Source organism: Rhinoderma darwinii, chromosome 3 (genome assembly GCF_050947455.1).
Source record: "Rhinoderma darwinii isolate aRhiDar2 chromosome 3, aRhiDar2.hap1, whole genome shotgun sequence".
NCBI lineage: Eukaryota > Metazoa > Chordata > Amphibia > Anura > Rhinodermatidae > Rhinoderma > Rhinoderma darwinii.
In genome coordinates, this window is record NC_134689.1 from 424720692 (window position 1) to 424743766 (window position 23075).

The following is a 23075-nucleotide window of genomic DNA, read 5'->3' on the forward strand; positions in this document are numbered from 1 at the left end:
TCCTCGTGTTACAGGAAATATAGAATACTGGTCCCACTTATCAACCACCTTTATCATTTATGAGATCCTGAGTTGGTCCTTGTATAATGCGTGTTGTCCACACTACTGGTTGGCATCTGTAAGAGATACCTGTGAATGTCCGGCTCCTTTCTTGTGACAATCACATTAAACAGTAGGTGTCTTACATACTAATGAGATGCATTTCATTGAGACATTCAACTATACCCATGATCCTCCATCTTTGATTCATCCAACTAAAATACACGACATGATATAATTAGAGATGAGCGAACCGGGACAACCGAACCCGGTTTCGGTCCGAACTTCAGGAAAAGTTCGGTTCGCAGCGAATCCGAACTTTACCGGGTTCGGCCGAACCCGTTTTGACCGAACCCGGCTACATTTTGGCGCCTGCCACATGTTACATCTAAAATGGAGGATTACAGAAGATCACCTGACATCAGGCTACCCCATAATGCCTTGCAAACGGCTCTCCCAGCCAATCGGGAGGCAGCATAGGGGCGGGCTCAAGCCTGCAATAAAAGTCTATGCACGGAGCTCAGCGGCCATTTTACAGACAGGAGCTGTAGGGATAGCATCTCTGTGCAGTAAGGGAAAGCTTTAGGAATCTAAAAGGCAGGAATTCAGAAATCGAAGGGGCTCATCCACTACTCACTACTCAGCCAGTGTGTGAATACGCTTTTATAAGGGGCTCATCCCCATTGCATCCAACTTGCAATACAGGCAGCCTTTGTAGTAGTGGTAGTAGTAGTACTACAAGGCCCAGCATTCCCTGAGTGCACTGCAGCGAGGCTGATTGAAATTCTCATTCATTGCCATTTGCCAAGCCAGTGTCCGTGTGTGAATACACTTTTAAAAGGGGCTCATCCCTGGCCGTTATTAACAGGAATAACAATCCAACTTGCCATACAGGCAGCCTAGAAGTACTACAAGGCCCAGCATTCCCTGAGTGCACTGCCGCGAGGCTGATTGAAATTCTCATTCATTGCCATTTGCCAAGCCAGTGTCCGTGTGTGAATACGCTTTTAAAAGGGGCTCATCCCCGGCCGTTATTAACAGGATAACAATCCAACTTGCCATACAGGCAGCCTAGTAGTACTACAAGGCCCAGCATTCCCTGAGTGCACTGCAGCGAGGCTGATTGAAATTCTCATTCATTGCCATTTGCCAAGCCAGTGTCCGTGTGTGAATACGCTTTTAAAAGGGTCTCATCCCTGGCCGTTATTAACAGGAATAACAATCCAGCTTGCCATACAGGCAGCCTAGTAGTACTACAAGGCCCAGCATTCCCTGAGTGCACTGCAGCGAGGCTGATTGAAATTCTCATTCATTGCCATTTGCCAAGCCAGTGTCCGTGTGTGAATACGCTTTTAAAAGGGGCTCTGAAATGTCTGGGGAAAAAAAGGTTGTGAAAGGACGGGGTAGAGGAAGAAACACCCATGCCGTCTCCTCTTCCAGTCCAAATGTTGGATCTGTTGGTGCCAGACCCAGTAGCAGCATTTGTGGCACAAGACATGTGCCCAGTTCCACTAGTAGCAGCTGCCATGTGCCTGCTAGTAGTAGTATCAGCAAGCCAGACTTGTCCATCTCCTCCGGTGGGCGGGTTACTTTAGACAATACGGCCATTGTGGACTGGTTGGCTGGCTCGCGGTCATCTCAGCAGGAAGACTCTGACGATCTGGCTTCAAGCCAGGTTTCGTTGGATTCCAGATCCTCTACAGTTCTTTGGCACGGTGACAGTAGTAATATAGGTATTTCTAGCGTTTCCATTCCATCATCTATGTCTTCGCTCCCCCTTCCTAGCGGGAAGCCATCTTTCCTGAGAGTCCTAAGAGACATCTCCTCGGGTGCGAAGGAAGATACTGAACAACATAGTGATGATGATGATTTGTTTTCCGCGAGTCAGCCAACGGAGTGTGTTGCGGCGGGGGTGGAGGTGGAAGCGGTGACCGAGACGCATAGCTGCGGTAGTGGGGGTGTTGGTGGTGGTAGCCGTGGTGGCAGACGCAGTAATGAGGGGGGGCATGGAGCCCGCCATGATGTCACATCACATTCACAACACAGTGACAGAAGTGGCGGGGATGATGAGGAAGGCTATGATGATGATGTTGTTTTAGACAGGACGTGGGAACCAGGTGACGAGGTGATGATGGCGTCAGAGGAGGAGGGTAGTAGTGGCGGCACTGGATGTGATAAACAGCCAAGCCGAGGTAGGGGCAGAAGTGAATCTGCAAAACGTTGCAGCGGTAGGGTCAGCTCAGGAGCCGGTGACGGCGACACAGATGCTGGTGTAGGCTCCCGAAAAAAGCCTGCCAGACAAGTGGCAAGCTCGGGTGGTTGTGGTGGTGGTGGTGGTGGTGGTGGACGTGGTACTACCTCTTTACGGTACTCTGCCGTGTGGCAATTTTTCTGTACCTTCCCGGAGGAGGAAGACATGGCACAGTGCCGTATCTGCAAGCAGAAAGTAAGGTGTGGGCAGCGTAGCAATGTAGGAACTACTGCTCTACGTAAACACATGGAACGGCATCACAAGGCCATGTGGGACAATCAACATGCCCCACCATCATGTACATCTAATGAAGACCCCTCTTCCGCTGCTGCTGCTGCTCCGAGTCCCTGTCATCTAAGTAGTAGCAAGGCCTTATCCACCATGTCGTTGTCATCATCATCATCACTGTCATCTAGTGCTCCTCCTATGTCCCGTCAGTTATCCATTACGGAATCGTTGTCCAATAAGCAACAATATATACCCAGTCATCCACTTTTTGTGCGGCATAATTCACACCTGGCTAAGTTGTTGGTGGTGCAGTCGCTGCCGTACCACCTGGTCGACTCCGCCGGCTTCAAGCAATTGATGGCGTGCGCTCAGCCTAGGTGGCGAATACCTAGCCGACATTACTTCTCCAAAACAGCTGTCCCTGCCTTGCACAAGCATGTGGAGGAAAAGGTGTCCAAGTCCTTGCAATTATCCGTGTGCAGCAGGGTACATGCCACCGTCGACACGTGGAGCAGCAACTATGGGCAGGGACAGTACATGTCTTTCACGGCCCACTGGGTCAATATTTTGCAGTCCGATGCACCACCGCAGCAATGCCAGGCATTACCACCTCCACGCTTGTATGTTTCTAGTTCAACTCCGGACACCAGGCGCCTACTATCCTTCTCCTCCTACTCCTCCTCCTCCTCCTTGCCTTCCTCCTTGGAGGTCTTCCCGTCCCCGACAGGACACAGCGTATCTTCCACTCCTCCTCCCTCCTCTTTTCATAGATGCAAGGTGAAGCGCCACAACGCTGTCTTACACCTGCTGAGCCTGGGCCAGAAAAGCCACACAGGGCAGGAGCTGCTGCTGTGCATCAAGGAGGAAATCGCACACTGGCTGTCTCCTCTGAAACTCACACTGGGCAATGTTGTCTCTGATAACGGCAAGAACGTTGTGGCTGCACTGCGTCTAGGTCACCTGACACACGCTCCTTGCATGGCACATGTGATCAATCTGGTCATAACACGCTTCTTAAAGTCATATGTTGGTTTGAAGGGTGTGCTGGCCATGTCCAGGAGGGTTTGCGTTCGCTTTAGACGTTCGTATGCATTTAAGCACGCCCTCCTGGACTTGCAGCGTCAAAACAATCTCCCAGAACACAGCCTGATTTGCGACGTTCCAACACGATGGAATTCCACCCTGCACATGTTGGACCGTCTGTACGAACAGCGGAAAGCCGTGAATGATTTCCTGATGCAGCAGACGGGCAGCGTTTGGAGCCAGTGTAATTTCGAGCTCAGGCACTGGCAGCTGGTTAGAGACACATGTCGCGTTTTGAGGCCCTTTGAAGAGGCCACACGATTTGTGAGCCGTGACGCTAGCGGAATGAACAATGTTATGCCGCTGATATTCATTATGGAGCAAACGCTCACAGCGATGATTCAGCAAAGGATGGAGGAAGGATCACATCTGGCTATGGATGTTGAGGAGGAGGAGGAGGATGAGGAAACAGGACCTGAAGAGGAGCTGGATTTGGAGATGGAATCACAGGAAGGGATAGGGGACGAGGCAGCCGCACAACATGACAGTGATGGTGGTGATGACGAGTCTGACGACGACCTTGATGATGGACAACCATGGCAGTATGGGGCGGAGATGGAACCAACCGGGCCCTCTGAAACGCTGGCCAGGATGGCGAGCTGTATGCTTCGTTACTTGCGTGCTGACTGTCGTATTGTTAGCATGAAGCAAAGAGATGAGTACTGGATAGCCACACTTTTAGACCCTCGGTATAAAGCCAGAATGGGGGAGTTTTTTGCGCCTTCCGAGAGGGAGGCAAAATTGGCTTATTATAGAGAGAAGCTATGCAGCCAGCTTGTCATGGCTTTCAAACGGCAGACACCCGCTGCAAGCATGTCTGACCGGGGGGCCACTCTCCGCTTCCCACTGTCTCATCGTTCCACCGCCTCTGGCAGAGCTACCTCTGCAATAGGCGGCAGCCGTGGCAGCAGCGGCAGCAGCAGCAGCAGCCAATTCAGTTTGGAAAATATGATGACAACATTTTTACATCCAATACCCCGACCTGACACACATCGTAGCACTAGTCACCAAAGGGATGTTCACCATCTCCAGGTGCAGCACCTAAACAACCAGGTTCACTCGTACCTGGACTGTGCCCTTTCTCCGTCAGAAATGCTGATCCCAGACCCCATGGACTTCTGGGTCAGCAGATTGGATCATTGGCAAGAACTGGCCCAGTTTGCCATGGGTGTACTGTCTTGTCCACCTTCCAGTGTAGCGTCAGAGAGGGTATTCAGCGCAGCAGGGGGCTTCGTCACCCCTAAGCGAACAAGATTGTCCGCCAACAGCTTGGAAAATCTCACGTTTCTGAAAATGAATCAAGCGTGGATCGGTGAGGATTTTAAAACCCCTGTGCCTGATGCCACTGATTAGATCTGACATTGCTGCTGCTGCTGCCGCTGCCGCCTGCTACTGCCGCCTGCTACTATGGGATTCTGTCCTGTCCACTCTTTTTTTAATGTGCTGCTACTACTGCTACTACTGCTTGCACCCTTGCTGTCTGTGTTGGCTAGTACCTCTACTACCACCAATACACCTACACTGCCATCTGTTACAAGCAGGCCTGAGGCCTGCCCCACTACAGGGCTTTGTCCTCCTGTGACTGTCCAGTCTCTTTTTTTAATGTGCTGCTACTACTGCTACTACTGCTTGCGCCCTTGCTGTCTGTGTTGGCTACCTCGACTACTACCACCAATACACCTCCACTGCCGCCCGTCTGCTACAAGCAGGCCTGAGGCCTGCCCCACAACAGGGCTTTGTCCTCCTGTGACTGTCCAGTCTCTTTTTTTAATGTGCTGCTACTACTGCTACTACTGCTTGCACCCTTGCTGTCTGTGTTGGCTACCTCGACTACTGTCTACCAACAATACACCTCCACTGCCGTCTGCTACAAGCAGACCTGCCCCACCACAGGGCTTTGTCCTGTGACTGTCGTCCAGTGTCTTTTAATGTGCTGCTACTACTCACCCATGCCAATAAAAAGGGTACATTTTTGGAGGGCTTGTGAAAAGCCATTGCTTGTTGCTTTTACATCCATGTATGGAAGAACCCCGGCAGGCATCTACCAATAAAAAGGGTCAATTTTTGGAGGGCTTGTGAAAAGCCATTGCTTGTTGCTTTAATGCTTTTACATCCATGTATGGAAGAACCCCGGCAGGCATCTGCCAATAAAAAGGGTCAATTTTTGGAGGGCTTGTGAAAAGCCATTGCTTGTTGCTTTTACATTACATCCATGTATGGAAGAACCCCGGCAGGCATCTGCCAATAAAAAGGGTCAATTTTTGGAGGGCTTGTGAAAAGCCATTGCTTGTTGCTTTTACATCCATGTATGGAAGAACCCCGGCAGGCATCTGCCAATAAAAAGGGTCAATTTTTGGAGGGCTTGTCAAAAGCCATTGCTTGTTGCTTTTACATCCATGTATGGAAGAACCCCGGCAGGCATCTGCCAATAAAAAGGGTCAATTTTTGGAGGGCTTGTGAAAAGCCATTGCTTGTTGCTTTTACATTACATCCATGTATGGAAGAACCCCGGCAGGCATCTGCCAATAAAAAGGGTCAATTTTTGGAGGGCTTGTGAAAAGCCATTGCTTGTTGCTTTTACATCCATGTATGGAAGAACCCCGGCAGGCATCTGCCAATAAAAAGGGTCAATTTTTGGAGGGCTTGTCAAAAGCCATTGCTTGTTGCTTTTACATCCATGTATGGAAGAACCCCGGCAGGCATCTGCCAATAAAAAGGGTCAATTTTTGGAGGGCTTGTGAAAAGCCATTGCTTGTTGCTTTTACATCCATGTATGGGAGAACCCCGGCAGGCATCTGCCAATAAAAAGGGTCAATTTTTGGAGGGCTTGTGAAAAGCCATTGCTTGTTGCTTTTACATCCATGTATGGAAGAACCCCGGCAGGCATCTGCCAATAAAAAGGGTCAATTTTTGGAGGGCTTGTCAAAAGCCATTGCTTGTTGCTTTTACATCCATGTATGGAAGAACCCCGGCAGGCATCTGCCAATAAAAAGGGTCAATTTTTGGAGGGCTTGTGAAAAGCCATTGCTTGTTGCTTTTACATTACATCCATGTATGGAAGAACCCCGGCAGGCATCTGCCAATAAAAAGGGTCAATTTTTGGAGGGCTTGTGAAAAGCCATTGCTTGTTGCTTTTACATCCATGTATGGAAGAACCCCGGCAGGCATCTGCCAATAAAAAGGGTCAATTTTTGGAGGGCTTGTCAAAAGCCATTGCTTGTTGCTTTTACATCCATGTATGGAAGAACCCCGGCAGGCATCTGCCAATAAAAAGGGTCAATTTTTGGAGGGCTTGTGAAAAGCCATTGCTTGTTGCTTTTACATCCATGTATGGGAGAACCCCGGCAGGCATCTGCCAATAAAAAGGGTCAATTTTTGGAGGGCTTGTGAAAAGCCATTGCTTGTTGCTTTAATGCTTTTACATCCATGTATGGAAGAACCCCGGCAGGCATCTGCCAATAAAAAGGGTCAATTTTTGGAGGGCTTGTGAAATGCCATTGCTTGTTGCTTTTACATCCATGTATGGAAGAACCCCGGCAGGCATCTTCCAATAAAAAGGGTAAATTTTTGGAGGGCTTGTCAAAAGCCATTGCTTGTTGCTTTAATGCTTTTACATCCATGTATGGAAGAACCCCGGCAGGCATCTGCCAATAAAAAGGGTCAATTTTTGGAGGGCTTGTGAAAAGCCATTGCTTGTTGCTTTTACATTACATCCATGTATGGAAGAACCCCGGCAGGCATCTGCCAATAAAAATGGTCAATTTTTGGAGGGCTTGTGAAAAGCCATTGCTTGTTGCTTTTACATTACATCCATGTATGGAAGAACCCCGGCAGGCATCTGCCAATAAAAAGGGTCAATTTTTGGAGGGCTTGTGAAAAGCCATTGCTTGTTGCTTTTACATCCATGTATGGAAGAACCCCGGCAGGCATCTGCCAATAAAAAGGGTCAATTTTTGGAGGGCTTGTCAAAAGCCATTGCTTGTTGCTTTTACATCCATGTATGGAAGAACCCCGGCAGGCATCTGCCAATAAAAAGGGTCAATTTTTGGAGGGCTTGTCAAAAGCCATTGCTTGTTGCTTTTACATCCATGTATGGAAGAACCCCGGCAGGCATCTGTCAATAAAAAGGGTCAATTTTTGGAGGGCTTGTGAAAAGCCATTGCTTGTTGCTTTTACATTACATCCATGTATGGAAGAACCCCGGCAGGCATCTGCCAATAAAAAGGGTCAATTTTTGGAGGGCTTGTGAAAAGCCATTGCTTGTTGCTTTTACATCCATGTATGGAAGAACCCCGGCAGGCATCTGCCAATAAAAAGGGTCAATTTTTGGAGGGCTTGTGAAAAGCCATTGCTTGTTGCTTTAATGCTTTTACATCCATGTATGGAAGAACCCCGGCAGGCATCTGCCAATAAAAAGGGTCAATTTTTGGAGGGCTTGTGAAAAGCCATTGCTTGTTGCTTTAATGCTTTTACATCCATGTATGGAAGAACCCCGGCAGGCATCTGCCAATAAAAAGGGTCAATTTTTGGAGGGCTTGTGAAATGCCATTGCTTGTTGCTTTTACATCCATGTATGGAAGAACCCCGGCAGGCATCTTCCAATAAAAAGGGTAAATTTTTGGAGGGCTTGTCAAAAGCCATTGCTTGTTGCTTTAATGCTTTTACATCCATGTATGGAAGAACCCCGGCAGGCATCTGCCAATAAAAAGGGTCAATTTTTGGAGGGCTTGTGAAAAGCCATTGCTTGTTGCTTTTACATTACATCCATGTATGGAAGAACCCCAGCAGGCATCTGCCAATAAAAAGGGTCAATTTTTGGAGGGCTTGTGAAAAGCCATTGCTTGTTGCTTTTACATCCATGTATGGAAGAACCCCGGCAGGCATCTGCCAATAAAAAGGGTCCATTTTTGGAGGGCTTGTCAAAAGCCATTGCTTGTTGCTTTTACATCCATGTATGGAAGAACCCCGGCAGGCATCTGCCAATAAAAAGGGTCAATTTTTGGAGGGCTTGTCAAAAGCCATTGCTTGTTGCTTTTACATCCATGTATGGATGAACCCCGGCAGGCATCTGCCAATAAAAAGGGTCAATTTTTGGAGGGCTTGTGAAAAGCCATTGCTTGTTGCTTTTACATCCATGTATGGAAGAACCCCGGCAGGCATCTGCCAATAAAAAGGGTCAATTTTTGGAGGGCTTGTGAAAAGCCATTGCTTGTTGCTTTTACATCCATGTATGGAAGAACCCCGGCAGGCATCTGCCAATAAAAAGGGTCAATTTTTGGAGGGCTTGTCAAAAGCCATTGCTTGTTGCTTTTACATCCATGTATGGAAGAACCCCGGCAGGCATCTGCCAATAAAAAGGGTCAATTTTTGGAGGGCTTGTGAAAAGCCATTGCTTGTTGCTTTTACATCCATGTATGGGAGAACCCCGGCAGGCATCTGCCAATAAAAAGGGTCAATTTTTGGAGGGCTTGTGAAAAGCCATTGCTTGTTGCTTTAATGCTTTTACATCCATGTATGGAAGAACCCCGGCAGGCATCTGCCAATAAAAAGGGTCAATTTTTGGAGGGCTTGTGAAATGCCATTGCTTGTTGCTTTTACATCCATGTATGGAAGAACCCCGGCAGGCATCTTCCAATAAAAAGGTAAATTTTTGGAGGGCTTGTCAAAAGCCATTGCTTGTTGCTTTAATGCTTTTACATCCATGTATGGAAGAACCCCGGCAGGCATCTGCCAATAAAAAGGGTCAATTTTTGGAGGGCTTGTGAAAAGCCATTGCTTGTTGCTTTTACATTACATCCATGTATGGAAGAACCCCGGCAGGCATCTGCCAATAAAAAGGGTCAATTTTTGGAGGGCTTGTGAAAAGCCATTGCTTGTTGCTTTTACATCCATGTATGGAAGAACCCCGGCAGGCATCTGCCAATAAAAAGGGTCAATTTTTGGAGGGCTTGTCAAAAGCCATTGCTTGTTGCTTTTACATCCATGTATGGAAGAACCCCGGCAGGCATCTGCCAATAAAAAGGGTCAATTTTTGGAGGGCTTGTCAAAAGCCATTGCTTGTTGCTTTTACATCCATGTATGGATGAACCCCGGCAGGCATCTGCCAATAAAAAGGGTCAATTTTTGGAGGGCTTGTGAAAAGCCATTGCTTGTTGCTTTTACATCCATGTATGGAAGAACCCCGGCAGGCATCTGCCAATAAAAAGGGTCAATTTTTGGAGGGCTTGTGAAAAGCCATTGCTTGTTGCTTTTACATCCATGTATGGAAGAACCCCGGCAGGCATCTGCCAATAAAAAGGGTCAATTTTTGGAGGGCTTGTCAAAAGCCATTGCTTGTTGCTTTTACATCCATGTATGGAAGAACCCCGGCAGGCATCTGCCAATAAAAAGGGTCAATTTTTGGAGGGCTTGTGAAAAGCCATTGCTTGTTGCTTTTACATCCATGTATGGGAGAACCCCGGCAGGCATCTGCCAATAAAAAGGGTCAATTTTTGGAGGGCTTGTGAAAAGCCATTGCTTGTTGCTTTAATGCTTTTACATCCATGTATGGAAGAACCCCGGCAGGCATCTGCCAATAAAAAGGGTCAATTTTTGGAGGGCTTGTGAAATGCCATTGCTTGTTGCTTTTACATCCATGTATGGAAGAACCCCGGCAGGCATCTTCCAATAAAAAGGGTAAATTTTTGGAGGGCTTGTCAAAAGCCATTGCTTGTTGCTTTAATGCTTTTACATCCATGTATGGAAGAACCCCGGCAGGCATCTGCCAATAAAAAGGGTCAATTTTTGGAGGGCTTGTGAAAAGCCATTGCTTGTTGCTTTTACATTACATCCATGTATGGAAGAACCCCGGCAGGCATCTGCCAATAAAAAGGGTCAATTTTTGGAGGGCTTGTGAAAAGCCATTGCTTGTTGCTTTTACATCCATGTATGGAAGAACCCCGGCAGGCATCTGCCAATAAAAAGGGTCAATTTTTGGAGGGCTTGTCAAAAGCCATTGCTTGTTGCTTTTACATCCATGTATGGAAGAACCCCGGCAGGCATCTGCCAATAAAAAGGGTCAATTTTTGGAGGGCTTGTCAAAAGCCATTGCTTGTTGCTTTTACATCCATGTATGGATGAACCCCCGGCAGGCATCTGCCAATAAAAAGGGTCAATTTTTGGAGGGCTTGTGAAAAGCCATTGCTTGTTGCATTAATGCTTTTACATCCATGTATGGAAGAACCCCGGCAGGCATCTGCCAATAAAAAGGGTCAATTTTTGGAGGGCTTGTCAAAAGCCATTGCTTGTTGCTTTTACATCCATGTATGGATGAACCCCGGCAGGCATCTGCCAATAAAAAGGGTCAATTTTTGGAGGGCTTGTGAAAAGCCATTGCTTGTTGCTTTTACATCCATGTATGGAAGAACCCCGGCAGGCATCTGCCAATAAAAAGGGTCAATTTTTGGAGGGCTTGTGAAAAGCCATTGCTTGTTGCTTTTACATCCATGTATGGAAGAACCCCGGCAGGCATCTGCCAATAAAAAGGGTCAATTTTTGGAGGGCTTGTCAAAAGCCATTGCTTGTTGCTTTTACATCCATGTATGGAAGAACCCCGGCAGGCATCTGCCAATAAAAAGGGTAAATTTTTGGAGGGCTTGTGAAAAGCCATTGCTTGTTGCTTTTACATCCATGTATGGGAGAACCCCGGCAGGCATCTGCCAATAAAAAGGGTCAATTTTTGGAGGGCTTGTGAAAAGCCATTGCTTGTTGCTTTAATGCTTTTACATCCATGTATGGAAGAACCCCGGCAGGCATCTGCCAATAAAAAGGGTCAATTTTTGGAGGGCTTGTGAAATGCCATTGCTTGTTGCTTTTACATCCATGTATGGAAGAACCCCGGCAGGCATCTTCCAATAAAAAGGGTAAATTTTTGGAGGGCTTGTCAAAAGCCATTGCTTGTTGCTTTAATGCTTTTACATCCATGTATGGAAGAACCCCGGCAGGCATCTGCCAATAAAAAGGGTCAATTTTTGGAGGGCTTGTGAAAAGCCATTGCTTGTTGCTTTTACATTACATCCATGTATGGAAGAACCCCGGCAGGCATCTGCCAATAAAAAGGGTCAATTTTTGGAGGGCTTGTGAAAAGCCATTGCTTGTTGCTTTTACATCCATGTATGGATGAACCCCGGCAGGCATCTGCCAATAAAAAGGGTCAATTTTTGGAGGGCTTGTCAAAAGCCATTGCTTGTTGCTTTTACATCCATGTATGGAAGAACCCCGGCAGGCATCTGCCAATAAAAAGGGTCAATTTTTGGAGGGCTTGTCAAAAGCCATTGCTTGTTGCTTTTACATCCATGTATGGATGAACCCCCGGCAGGCATCTGCCAATAAAAAGGGTCAATTTTTGGAGGGCTTGTGAAAAGCCATTGCTTGTTGCATTAATGCTTTTACATCCATGTATGGATGAACCCCCGGCAGGCATCTGCCAATAAAAAGGGTCAATTTTTGGAGGGCTTGTGAAAAGCCATTGCTTGTTGCATTAATGCTTTTACATCCATGTATGGAAGAACCCCGGCAGGCATCTGCCAATAAAAAGGGTCAATTTTTGGAGGGCTTGTCAAAAGCCATTGCTTGTTGCTTTTACATCCATGTATGGATGAACCCCGGCAGGCATCTGCCAATAAAAAGGGTCCATTTTTTGAGGGCTTGTCAAAAGCCATTGCTTCTTCTTTTACCACCTTATATGTATGAACCCTGGACAGGCATCAGCCGCCTAAAATGGTTAATTTTTGTACCTTTTTTAACAATGCATTAAGCATACAACATGCACAAGTGCAGTGGTTTCTGTTAGTTATCACCGTGTCCCATCCGTTTTCCTATAGCCATACATGCTGGTGTAACTTTGACACTAACTTTGCATTAAAGACAGCTCAAAAGTACTTGGATACACTCATGGGTGACCTAAGAGTGTTATACAGGGCTTCTAGGGCTTTTAAACAGTGTTATACACCACTTTTAGGGGCTTTCTTGTATTACAGGTTCGGTCAGAACTAGTTCGGTCCGAATCAAACTTTTGCACGAAATTCGGCGAACTTGCCGAACCGAACTTTTCATAAGTTCGCTCATCTCTAGATATAATATATAACATTATATAAGGCTTTCATTTTTCAAAACCTTCATTTCGTACACCCATTATATACAGTCTGAGAAATTCAGACATTAAGAAAGCCGTACAGGAATCGGTAATAAAAATATCACATGTTCTTAGGTTGCACTTAAATATTTTTGGGCTGCTGGCCCTGTAGGTTATAAATAAATAACCTACATCTAAGAAGGTAAATAGACAAGCCCGTCCAAAATACCATGCATCAGATGGAAAATGTGCATGGAAAGTTACCTCAATATTACAGAAAGTGGAAAAAAGCCGAGATGGCGAATATAAAATATAACCTGTAATAATTACCCCTAAAATCAGGTGTATAGACTCGCAGCACAAACAAGAAAAATAAACGTATGTGGAGACCTCCAGTGTATGATAACTGGAAGACCCCTAAAGAATCCACCGGCAGCAATGAGATAAGATGCAGAGGAAATCTACCAAAATCAGCAAATCATGAGTTCATGTTTACAGAAAAATGGCTGTATCTCACCGGAATCACCGCCGGCTGTCTGCGCTCAAAGCGTTTACATGGAGACAGCGCAGAAGCGTGGCCGGCGTTAGTCTGTGGAAAGGATAGACAGTCATAGCCGTCCCTATCTCACCCTAAAACTAAGAGAACAACAGGGCAGACATTCAGAGCTGTTTATCTGACCCTAAACAGGAAAGTGGCCCCTGGGGGCCCTCACCCTATACTACACAAACCCTACATAAACCCACGCATTATCCCAACGCATTTCATACCTCACAGGACTCATCAGGGGATTTTAAAATAATTGCTAGAAGAATTAGTGAAAAATTTAAATATATAACAAATTAAAAAGGAAAGTTTCTGAGGAAATCATGCAAAAAAATTCAACACTTCAAAGGGATTCCACACAGACAATTTTAGGAACAGCGTGAGTCCCTGTGTTACAAGGGATGATATTCCTCAAGAAACGGCCTAACTATAGAATGCTATATATATATATATATATATATATATATATATACTACACAGCGGTATATTAACCTGTTCAGACACATAGACAAGAGTCAATACCAGGTGTGTAGCGTTATGCTAATGGAATTTGGTCTTCAGTATAAATAACAGAAGACCAGCGGCAAAGCAATAATGGGCCAGGATTCAGTGGAACCACAAGTCCCAGAGGACTCAACAGGCAAACCAAGTTACCAGGAAGCCACAGTCCAGCAGGCGAGTCCTGACCCCTCTGGTGACAGGCAGCACTAAACCATTCAAAAATATGCGCTCAGTGGCCCCATCTGTCTATCCCACCTATATACCCCTCAACTCCACCTCATCCCCACCTCATCCATTGGTGTCCAACAGAGGGAGAGAGCAGGGAAACTAATGCCCATGCCCTACGTCTGACATTAGACGTGCACATGGGTGGAATTGCCACCTTTTTTCCGGCTGGAATTTCGGACGGAAAAAACGCAGCAGAATACAGTAGCAGCATAGTGGATGAGATCTAACAAATCTCTTCCACACGATGCGTAAAAATTTCAAGCATAAATTGGCCTGCTGCGGAAAGTGGTCAGAATTACTATGTCTTTCATACCAGCATTGAGAAAAACGCAGCACTATACGCACAATTTTCTGCCGTAAAAACTGAATGTCTGTGTTTTACAACAGAATTGCTGCAGAAATTTTATTCAGCAATTCCGTTGTGTGTGGACAAGCCCCAAGTAGGTCATCCAAGTACACTGGCACGCCTCCATTTCCCCAAAGCAGAAAAGTGCTGGAACCACTGCATATCTGAGCCACATATAAACCGATTACTCCATGTGAAACTAGCCATAGTAGATGAATTTAAAAAGAGAGGCAGAGAAGCGAGCGGGCCATTATTATCGAAAGCAGCCAAAATGTATCTGCTCATTCAGCCCTGTCAGTGCGACCGTCCCCAAATTTGAAAATCCACTCCGTTTCCCTTTGCAGAACATTTTTGTCCCAGTTTCCCCCTCTATCCGATGGGGGCACAAGATCAATACTTATAAATCTTAGGCCGGTAATGTCAACCTTATGCTCAGTGTCTCACAGCTGACAATGCATATCAGAGCAAAAACCAAACCATGAGGTGGAAATAACTGCCTGTAGAACTCAAAGAAAGAATTGTGTGGAGACAGTTTACACTAAATGTTTGTACAACTTGTAAAAAATGACAATAACATTTTTTCTCAGATATCAAGCTACAGTATTTGCCCGGTGAGAGTCTCTGATCTATTATGAAAAATATCTTTCCTTCACCTATAGATAGCTACCCTGTAATTCAATGTCCAAACCATTAAAGAGCCTTGAAACATGACTAAGGATAACAGTCAAACCAGAGACACCCATCTGTAGACCTCTCTTTTTCTGAGCTTTTGCTGATAATGAGCTGTTTGGGCAAAGCCCCACGTGGCGGAATTGCTCTGTATTTCCGCTGCGGACACTCTGCAGCGTTAATCCACAGCGGACCCGTTTCTTCATTGCCTTCCACTTCTTTTTAGTAGGCTTCGTTTAGACGAGGCGGAAAATTCCTCTGCGGAGCATAGGCTGCAGTGCTGAATTTGGTGTCCGCAGCATACAATGGATGTTGCGGACCAGTGGCGGACTGGTTGCGAACTCATTGCGGAAGTTCTCCATTGACTTCAATGGAGATTCTAATTTCCGCAATGAAGTCCGCAGATGTCATGCATATGTTATGTGTGCTGCGAATGCGTATTGCTTTTTTAACATGACATTTCTTAATTCTGGCTGGACCTATGTATTTCTAGGTCTACAGCCAGACTGAGGAAGTCAATGGGGCTTCCGTAATTATGGGTGACTATGTGTGTGCACCCATAATTACGGGAGCGTTGCTAGGCGATGTCAGTAAAAAGTCACTGTCCAGGGTGCTGAAAGAGTTAAGCGATCGGCAGTAACTGTTTCTGCACCCTGGACAGTGACTACCGATCACAATATACAGCAACCTGTAAAAAAAATAGAAGTTCATACTTACCGATAACTCCCTGCTTCTTTCTCCAGTCCGGCTTCCCAGGATGACGTTTCAGTCCAAGTGACGGCTGCAGCCAATCACAGGCTGCAGCGGTCACATGGACTGCCGCGTCATCCAGGGAGGTCGGGCTGGATGCCGAAAGAGGGACGCGTCACCAAGACAACGGCCGGTAAGTATGAAATTTGTTTACTTTCACTAGGGAAAGTGCTGTCCCTTCTCTCTATCCTGCACTGATACAGAGAAGGGAAGTACTTTCACCGCAATACGCAGCAGCTTGTCCACATCAATTTACTGCACATTTTGGGCAGATCCGCCACAGAATCTGCAACGCAGTTTCTGTGCGGCATTGATGCGGACAGTTGCAGAGGAAAACCGCCACGTGGGGGCATGCCCTTATTGAGTATTTTGAAACAAATAATGCATGGGCCATTGGGACCGTAGGATCGCCTACAGATATGGTCAGATATGCAATATTTTCGGGTTTATGTTTCTTATCTTTATCTGTAATCTGACCAGAAGTTGTAGCATTGTTCCTGATGTCCTCATTATCTTCAGTAATAACAGGGTTATCATCTCTTTTGTAGCCAAATATCCATGACTAAATGTTTAGTCTTACAGTATAGGTGTTTAGACATAAAGAGCGGTGTGTATATTGAGTGCTACAAGTTGAACTGGGTGGATTCACTTTTTATTTATTTTTATAATTTTTTTGGTACTTTTTGTTATTTTTTTAGAATTATTTACTAGTCACCAGAGTGCACTTGCAATGATCAGGCTATTTATAGGAGTAATAATAGGCGAACGCTTGAGCTTGACAACAACATGAGATAGATGTTGGCTGAACGCTATTTCCCCCGACTCCATCATTTTTTCAATGGTCGCTGCCAGAGGGATCTCATCTCTTAAAACAATAAAGGATCAGACATGTTGAGAACAAAAGTATGAAAGACATTCGGCAGTCATCGTTTTGCCGGAAGCAATAGCGTAGTCGACTACGCTATTGCTTCCGGCAAAACAACGGATCCGGTGCACAAAAGAGACAAACAGAAACCACGGGCACCGGCTCCGTCACCATTGAAATCAATGCGTCTGTGTCAGTTTGTGTCTGCTCAGGGTCCCGTTCCGACAGAAACCTCTGCCTAAGTCTGGCAGTGACCTCTTTATTTATTTTCTTTTAATTTATCGTTATGTTAACTACTTTATAGAACTATATCGCTTGCAAAATGTACAAACGTTTTTTTTCTCAAGTTACTTAAAAAAAAATACATCTCATTGATTGGTAGAGAAAGCAAACATGACCAGGGGGAAGGAGATGTCGGGAAAGAGGATCGGGGGCATGGCGCCAAACTGAATCTTTGCCCTGGGTGCAAGAGAACCTAGCTACGCCTCTGTCTACTAGGGGGTGTGTGGCACTATTTACAGGGAGGCTGTGTGGCACTATCCACAAGGAGAGGGAGGCACTATCTGCAAGTGGGTGTGCGGCTCTATCTACAAGGGGGTGACACTTTCTACAAGAGGAGGCTGTTCATTATGTCACCATATAGTCTCACTAGCCTCAGTTATTCAATCTGTTTTAGATTTTCCGTTAGATGTCGGGAAAGTGGGCGCCAAAATTAATCTTTGAGCCGTGTGCAGGAGAACCTAGCTACACCTCTGGACATGTCAACAACCTCATGTTGAGGAGATGGTCGTAGAAGATGAAGAAGTGCCCCATTGTTCTGGTTGGCACAGGAGCCTGCAGATTATGTTGTATTCTCAGGATATGATTGAGCTGATAATAATGCCCCAGTGTCAGGCAAGAGAGAGTCCATTATGGAGCTGGTGGATCACATGACATGGATTTAGGCTCCTCTTTACCACTGCAGGTGGAATTGGTTAAAACCTCTGATAAAATTAAGGGGGTTTTACACTGGTCGATTATCGAGCAGACAAGCGTTCATATAATGCTCGTTGCCGATAATTGCCCTGTGTAAAAAGGGCAGTGGTCAGTAGATGAACGAGCAAACACTCGATTCTCTGCTAGTCGTATCATTTTTAAAAAGTGAAATGTTATTGTTGTCGCCAGCACATCTTGGTGTGTAAACAGGGTGACACGATGCCGACATGATAATAATGTATGGGGTTGAGCGATCGGAGTAACGAGCGCTTGTCCCGATGCATAGCTCCGTGTGACAGGAGCAACCAAGCGTCGATCAACGATGTCTCGTTGATCTGCGCACGTTGAATCGGCAACTAATTGGCCGGTGTAAAAGGGACTTAACACTGGACGTGGATAAAGAAACTTCATCTCACAAACATGAACTGGATTATTATAAAGTATTTGATATTGCAAATAAATTCTGTTGTGTCCCTTTCCTACTGGGAAGTTCACATATTGATATGGAATGATGAACACGGGTCAAACATCTGATGTAGGACAGCGTCTCCAGTCAGATGGTGTGTCATATATTTATGTGAGATGATACCCAATGCAAGAACTTTTACCCTGAGGGTTATAGTCCGAGTCAAACTGGGGTTCCTTGTGGCCACCATAGGACATGATTCTGATGGGAAATCTGTGTCTATCACATGTTTTTAAATTGCATCCCATGCCACTTGAACTATAACACACTCATAGAGTACGACAGTTGTGAAATATCTACAGAGCAGATGGCAAATTTTTTTTTTTTTTTTTTTACTGCCGGAAGCAAGTCTCAAAATACGCAAAATGTTTCCTCTCCCCTCCAATCTTCCAGCTTTTATATTTGGGGGAGGGTTTGTGATTTGACACAACTCCTTATGATTTTCCATTAAATATATTTTCGCAAAAAATATATGGCATAAAGTTGTTAATAATAAAAATGTAGAACTGGGATTGAGCCAAGAACTGTGGTGGTGGGGGGGGGATCTAAAAGGTGGCGAGGGCTTTTTGGCGGTAGAAAAAGAGCTCCTTCTATATTTTCTTATCAGCATATAAATCTGTCTGACCTCCTCATCTACCTACCTTCTACAAGCTGTCTGGCCGTGGCTATAGCTAGTACATGGCCTTGCTGCATCAACTAACTAAATCGGTCCTGATGGTGACCATGCCCAGGAATGCTTATAGAGAATTACTATGCAATGTGTAAATGGGGTCACGTGAGAAGTTCTGAAAGCCAAGCCCATTGTAATAAATGCTGGTTACTGCAGACAAGGAACACAAGCTCCTAGATACCCCTTAGTGACAGCTGATATGCCTTTATATTGTTCCGGGTATGCCGTGCCATCCTGTCTAATGACAGAAGAGCTCCTGCTGTAATGGCCGGAAGCAGAGGAGCCTCTAATCTCAACTTTTTAACCATTTGATCGCCAAGTCTGCCAGTGCCCTATCTATGACGCCTATATCCCCTAATAGGGCATATGGACAGGAGTTTTTGTTGTGAGTTCCCCCTTTAATTATGATGTGTTCTAAAAATATAACGAAAAGAGTTGACAACAAAAAGGTTTCATGGGTTATAGTAGGAGAAAAAAAGATAATGGACAAACAGGAAAGCATGTTAATTTGTAAGGCCTTAAAATAACCATAAAAAAATAGATTACCTACACGTGGGGTCCTCATATACTCATGTAGCCAAAGGCATATAACGTGTTACCAGTTTCATCTGCTGCATTCACTCCAGACACTTGGCAGCCTATGCTAACACATGTGATAACATGGAGCAACGAAGAAGTGAAATTGTCAATGGAAATATTTAATGAAGTTGTGCCAGATGGTGAGTCCTCCACTATATGAATCTATTAACACAACTGGAGGGTATGCTCTAACTTCATTATATTTGTACCTTCCAATGACAAAACTTGTAAATCAGTTTCCATGGACTCATTCAGAGTCCATTTAGTCTCCACAAAAAATAAATAGCAAGTTGCAAAAGTCCTGTCCAGAGAAGGAATGATCCCTCTTGATGCCCAAAGCAGGGGTTTCCGAAAGTTCCCTACCACCACTCTTAGGCCGTGAAGCTCAAAATGATAATTGTCACATCGGTAATCATTTATTTAATTACCCCCATCATCTCCCTTCACTAACTATCGTAAGTATTACTTAGAATATTTACACTCCTCCACCCCCATCCGGTTCTCACATGTGTAGCTCTCAATGTACAGCCAGCTGGTCACTCTGCCGGCTCTTCCTGCTCCTCTTTTTCCTCTCCAGGATACTAAAAAGAAAGTGCTCATCTTCCACTAACACTTACAGCATTATCATCAGCTCAGACTATTTGGTTGTGCCAAGAAATTTTAAGTTTTATTTTTTTTGTTTATTTTTGGGTCACCCCACTTTAGGAAGTTGCCTACCCCTCTTTACGGCTCTGGACCCGTCTACTGTGTAGGGTGACAATTTTATTTACTATTTAGGCTCCAGTTTCATAAAGCTCTGAATGATTTTTATACATATAATACAAACATATACAAATGAATACAATATACATAATAAGTGATGCTACATCTTTTCATTAATTTCCTCCATTTTTTCCTACACATAAAGAAATAGTTCTTCATGGCCATTTTGATTTCCTGATTTCTTAAGCCGTATATAATAGGGTTGAATAATGGAGTAAACACAGTATACATAAGAGATAACAGTTTGTTCACAGTCATGGAATACCCTCCGCGGGGTACTACATATATTGCAAAGAGTGCTCCATAATAAGTACATACAACAGCCAAGTGAGAACTACATGTCGAAAATGTCTTCTTCCTCCCAGTGACTGAGGTGATCTTCAAGATGGTTACAAAGATATAACCATAGGTGACCACAATAAACACAAAGGGGATAATGGTAACGAGACCAGAGAGAGACAGCACCTCATATTTTACTATGGAAATATCGGAGCATGATAAATCTAGAAGAGGTCCAAAATCACAAAAGAAGTGGTCAATGACATCGGGACCACAGAACCACAATGTCTGTATAAATAATATTGGTATAAGGGTAAGTATAAACCCAAGAGACCAGCAGCCCACAACCAGATATATACTCAGTGTGTGGTTCATAATGGTGGAGTAGTGCAGTGGGCTACAAATAGCGAGATAACGGTCATAGGACATTGCTGTCAGCAGAAGACACTCGGTAGTTGCCAAAGCCCCAAAAAAGAAAAACTGAGCTATACAACCCGTGAGGAACAAACTGCTACCATCTGCCAAAGTAATGCTCACCATGACTGGGACAACATTTGAAGTGACCAATATATCCGAGAAGGAGAGGTGACCGAGAAAAAAGAACATTGGAGATCGGAGGCGATAACTGGTTGACACCAACAAGATAATAATAAGGTTTCCCATGACTGTTACCATGTAGAGGAGCAGACACATACAGATGAAGAAGAACTTGAAATTCTTTAGGTTTCCAAACCCTCTGAGGACTATTTCAGTTATGAATGTCCTATTCATTGTACATCTGGGTAGATCCACATAAGATGGAATGATGGATAGGATCTTAAAAATGTCATCACTTTGACTGGTTAAAAGGGAAATTCCACTTCATGCCACTGGTATGAGGTGTCTGAGAAATGTGAAATGTTTCTCTTACAATAAAATGGCCCACACATAACTAAAAATAATTCACATAGATTTGCAGAAGGAACACATACACATTTAAAGGTTTTAACTTAAGATCCCCAGTGATCAGAACTCATATTCCGCTGCGTACATGAAATCTGCGGCCGAGCTGAAATATAAGGATATACAATATTAATAACAGTACATGAGATCCAGGCATAGATTTAGCTCTGCAGGTGATATAAAAATGTTTCCCTCCACTTACTGATTTGAACACAAGTTCTTCCCTTTAGACCCATAATTCCAAGCACTGGTTCTCTAGGTGAACGATTAGGTGTCTGGGTTGACCATTGCCTGCCACTTATAGACCATTGCCTGCCACCAATAGTCCAAGATATGGCAGGCCTTATACAAGTTACTAAGCTAGTGTTGACCTTCTTGGAAGAATGGAGTGGGTAGATAACCTGGGTTGGCTATCAACTCATGTTCTTCACACATCATTGGCACCACACATTATTTCCCACCATCTAGACATGCATAGCCCCTCTAAGGAATTTCTGATAAAGGCAGTAGATTTTCTCCTGCAGCATAACTAAGTCTTACAGGGAGCGTCAAAGGTGTTAAAATTTTCCCCATCGTTGGCTATACACCGATAAACCATAACATTAAAACTACTGACAGCTGAAGTAACAATGGCGCCTGATCAGCGGTGGGAAATGAAAAGAAAAGCAACTTATTGAACTTCATGTGTAGGAAGCAGTAAAATTCGGCAAGCATAAGGATCTGACCCACTTTGACTACACCATAGAATCTCCAAAATGGCAGCTCTTGTGGGGTGTTTCCGCTATGCTGTGGTTAGTAGAGACCCAAACTGGTCCAAGGATGGAGGGTTGAGGCTTATCGATGTGCATGGGGAAAAAAGGCTAGTCCATCTGCTCCAATCCCACAGAAGCACTGTAGCACAAATTGCTGAATTTTTTTTATGCTGCCCATGATAGAAAGTCCAAACCTAGAAGGAGGACAAACATAAACCCCCACTTCCACTTGATCAAAATATAAACACAGTGATGATCAGAAGGAAGCAAGGAGGAAAGGCAAATATAGGCCCGATATGTGGTCATTGGTAATGACTCATCATTGATAATAATAACCTAAAAATAAGTCAATATACCACTAGTTACTATAAAATGTATACATTTTATTGTGTACAAATACATAAATGCTATTACATAAAAAAGTTACAGAGATGATAGCGGCCACAGTGTGTGAACATGGAAGCCAGACAGCATAAGTCTGAAATGATAATATGCATGTAATACATATATGGCAAGAAACGAGGATATGGATGTATAAATACAAAATGTATATAAGAGCTTTACTTGAAATACCGATAGGGGAGTCACTGATGTGATAGCCCAGGTAAAGCTCACAAACATATGATGACATGTCAGGCCATCACCCACCAAACACAAGGTATGGTAGGTGAAGTAGCTGGACAATGGCAGTTACATAAACACAGAGGTACAAAATACAACATATCCTGAATACCAAATAAGAGTCTTACCCATGGCACAGTGTCCGGCTGTCTGGCGTCACACACCAACGCATGTTTCGGCGGAAGCCTTTGTCTGGGAGTATGCCCATGATAGAAAGTGCCAGAACATGCAGATCATCGCAGCTTGCTATGTATGGGGTAGTTAAACCCATGAGTGCCCATGCTGATGCTTGTCCACTGACAAAAGCACCCACAATGGGCACGTGAGCATCAGCACTGGACCTTGGAGCAATTAAAGAAGGTGGCTGGGTGCATGTGTGGCCGGTTGCATGTGTGTTGCTTACCTGGGGAAAA

The 23075-nt window shown here is 44.8% G+C and overlaps 1 protein-coding gene across 1 annotated transcript; it reads right to left on the reverse strand.

Annotated features, from left to right (window-relative positions):
• Positions 1-215: 215 nt before the first annotated feature.
• LOC142750663 (olfactory receptor 5G9-like) lies at positions 216-21127 on the reverse strand. The gene is made up of 4 exons (XM_075859652.1): positions 20206-21127; positions 17386-17450; positions 16167-16313; positions 216-254 (listed from the first exon to the last, which is right to left on the reverse strand). The coding sequence occupies exons 1-4, from the start codon at positions 21116-21118 to the stop codon at positions 216-218; spliced, it is 1164 nt and encodes a 387-aa protein (XP_075715767.1). The 5' UTR covers positions 21119-21127.
• Between the last annotated feature and the right edge of the window lie 1948 nt (positions 21128-23075).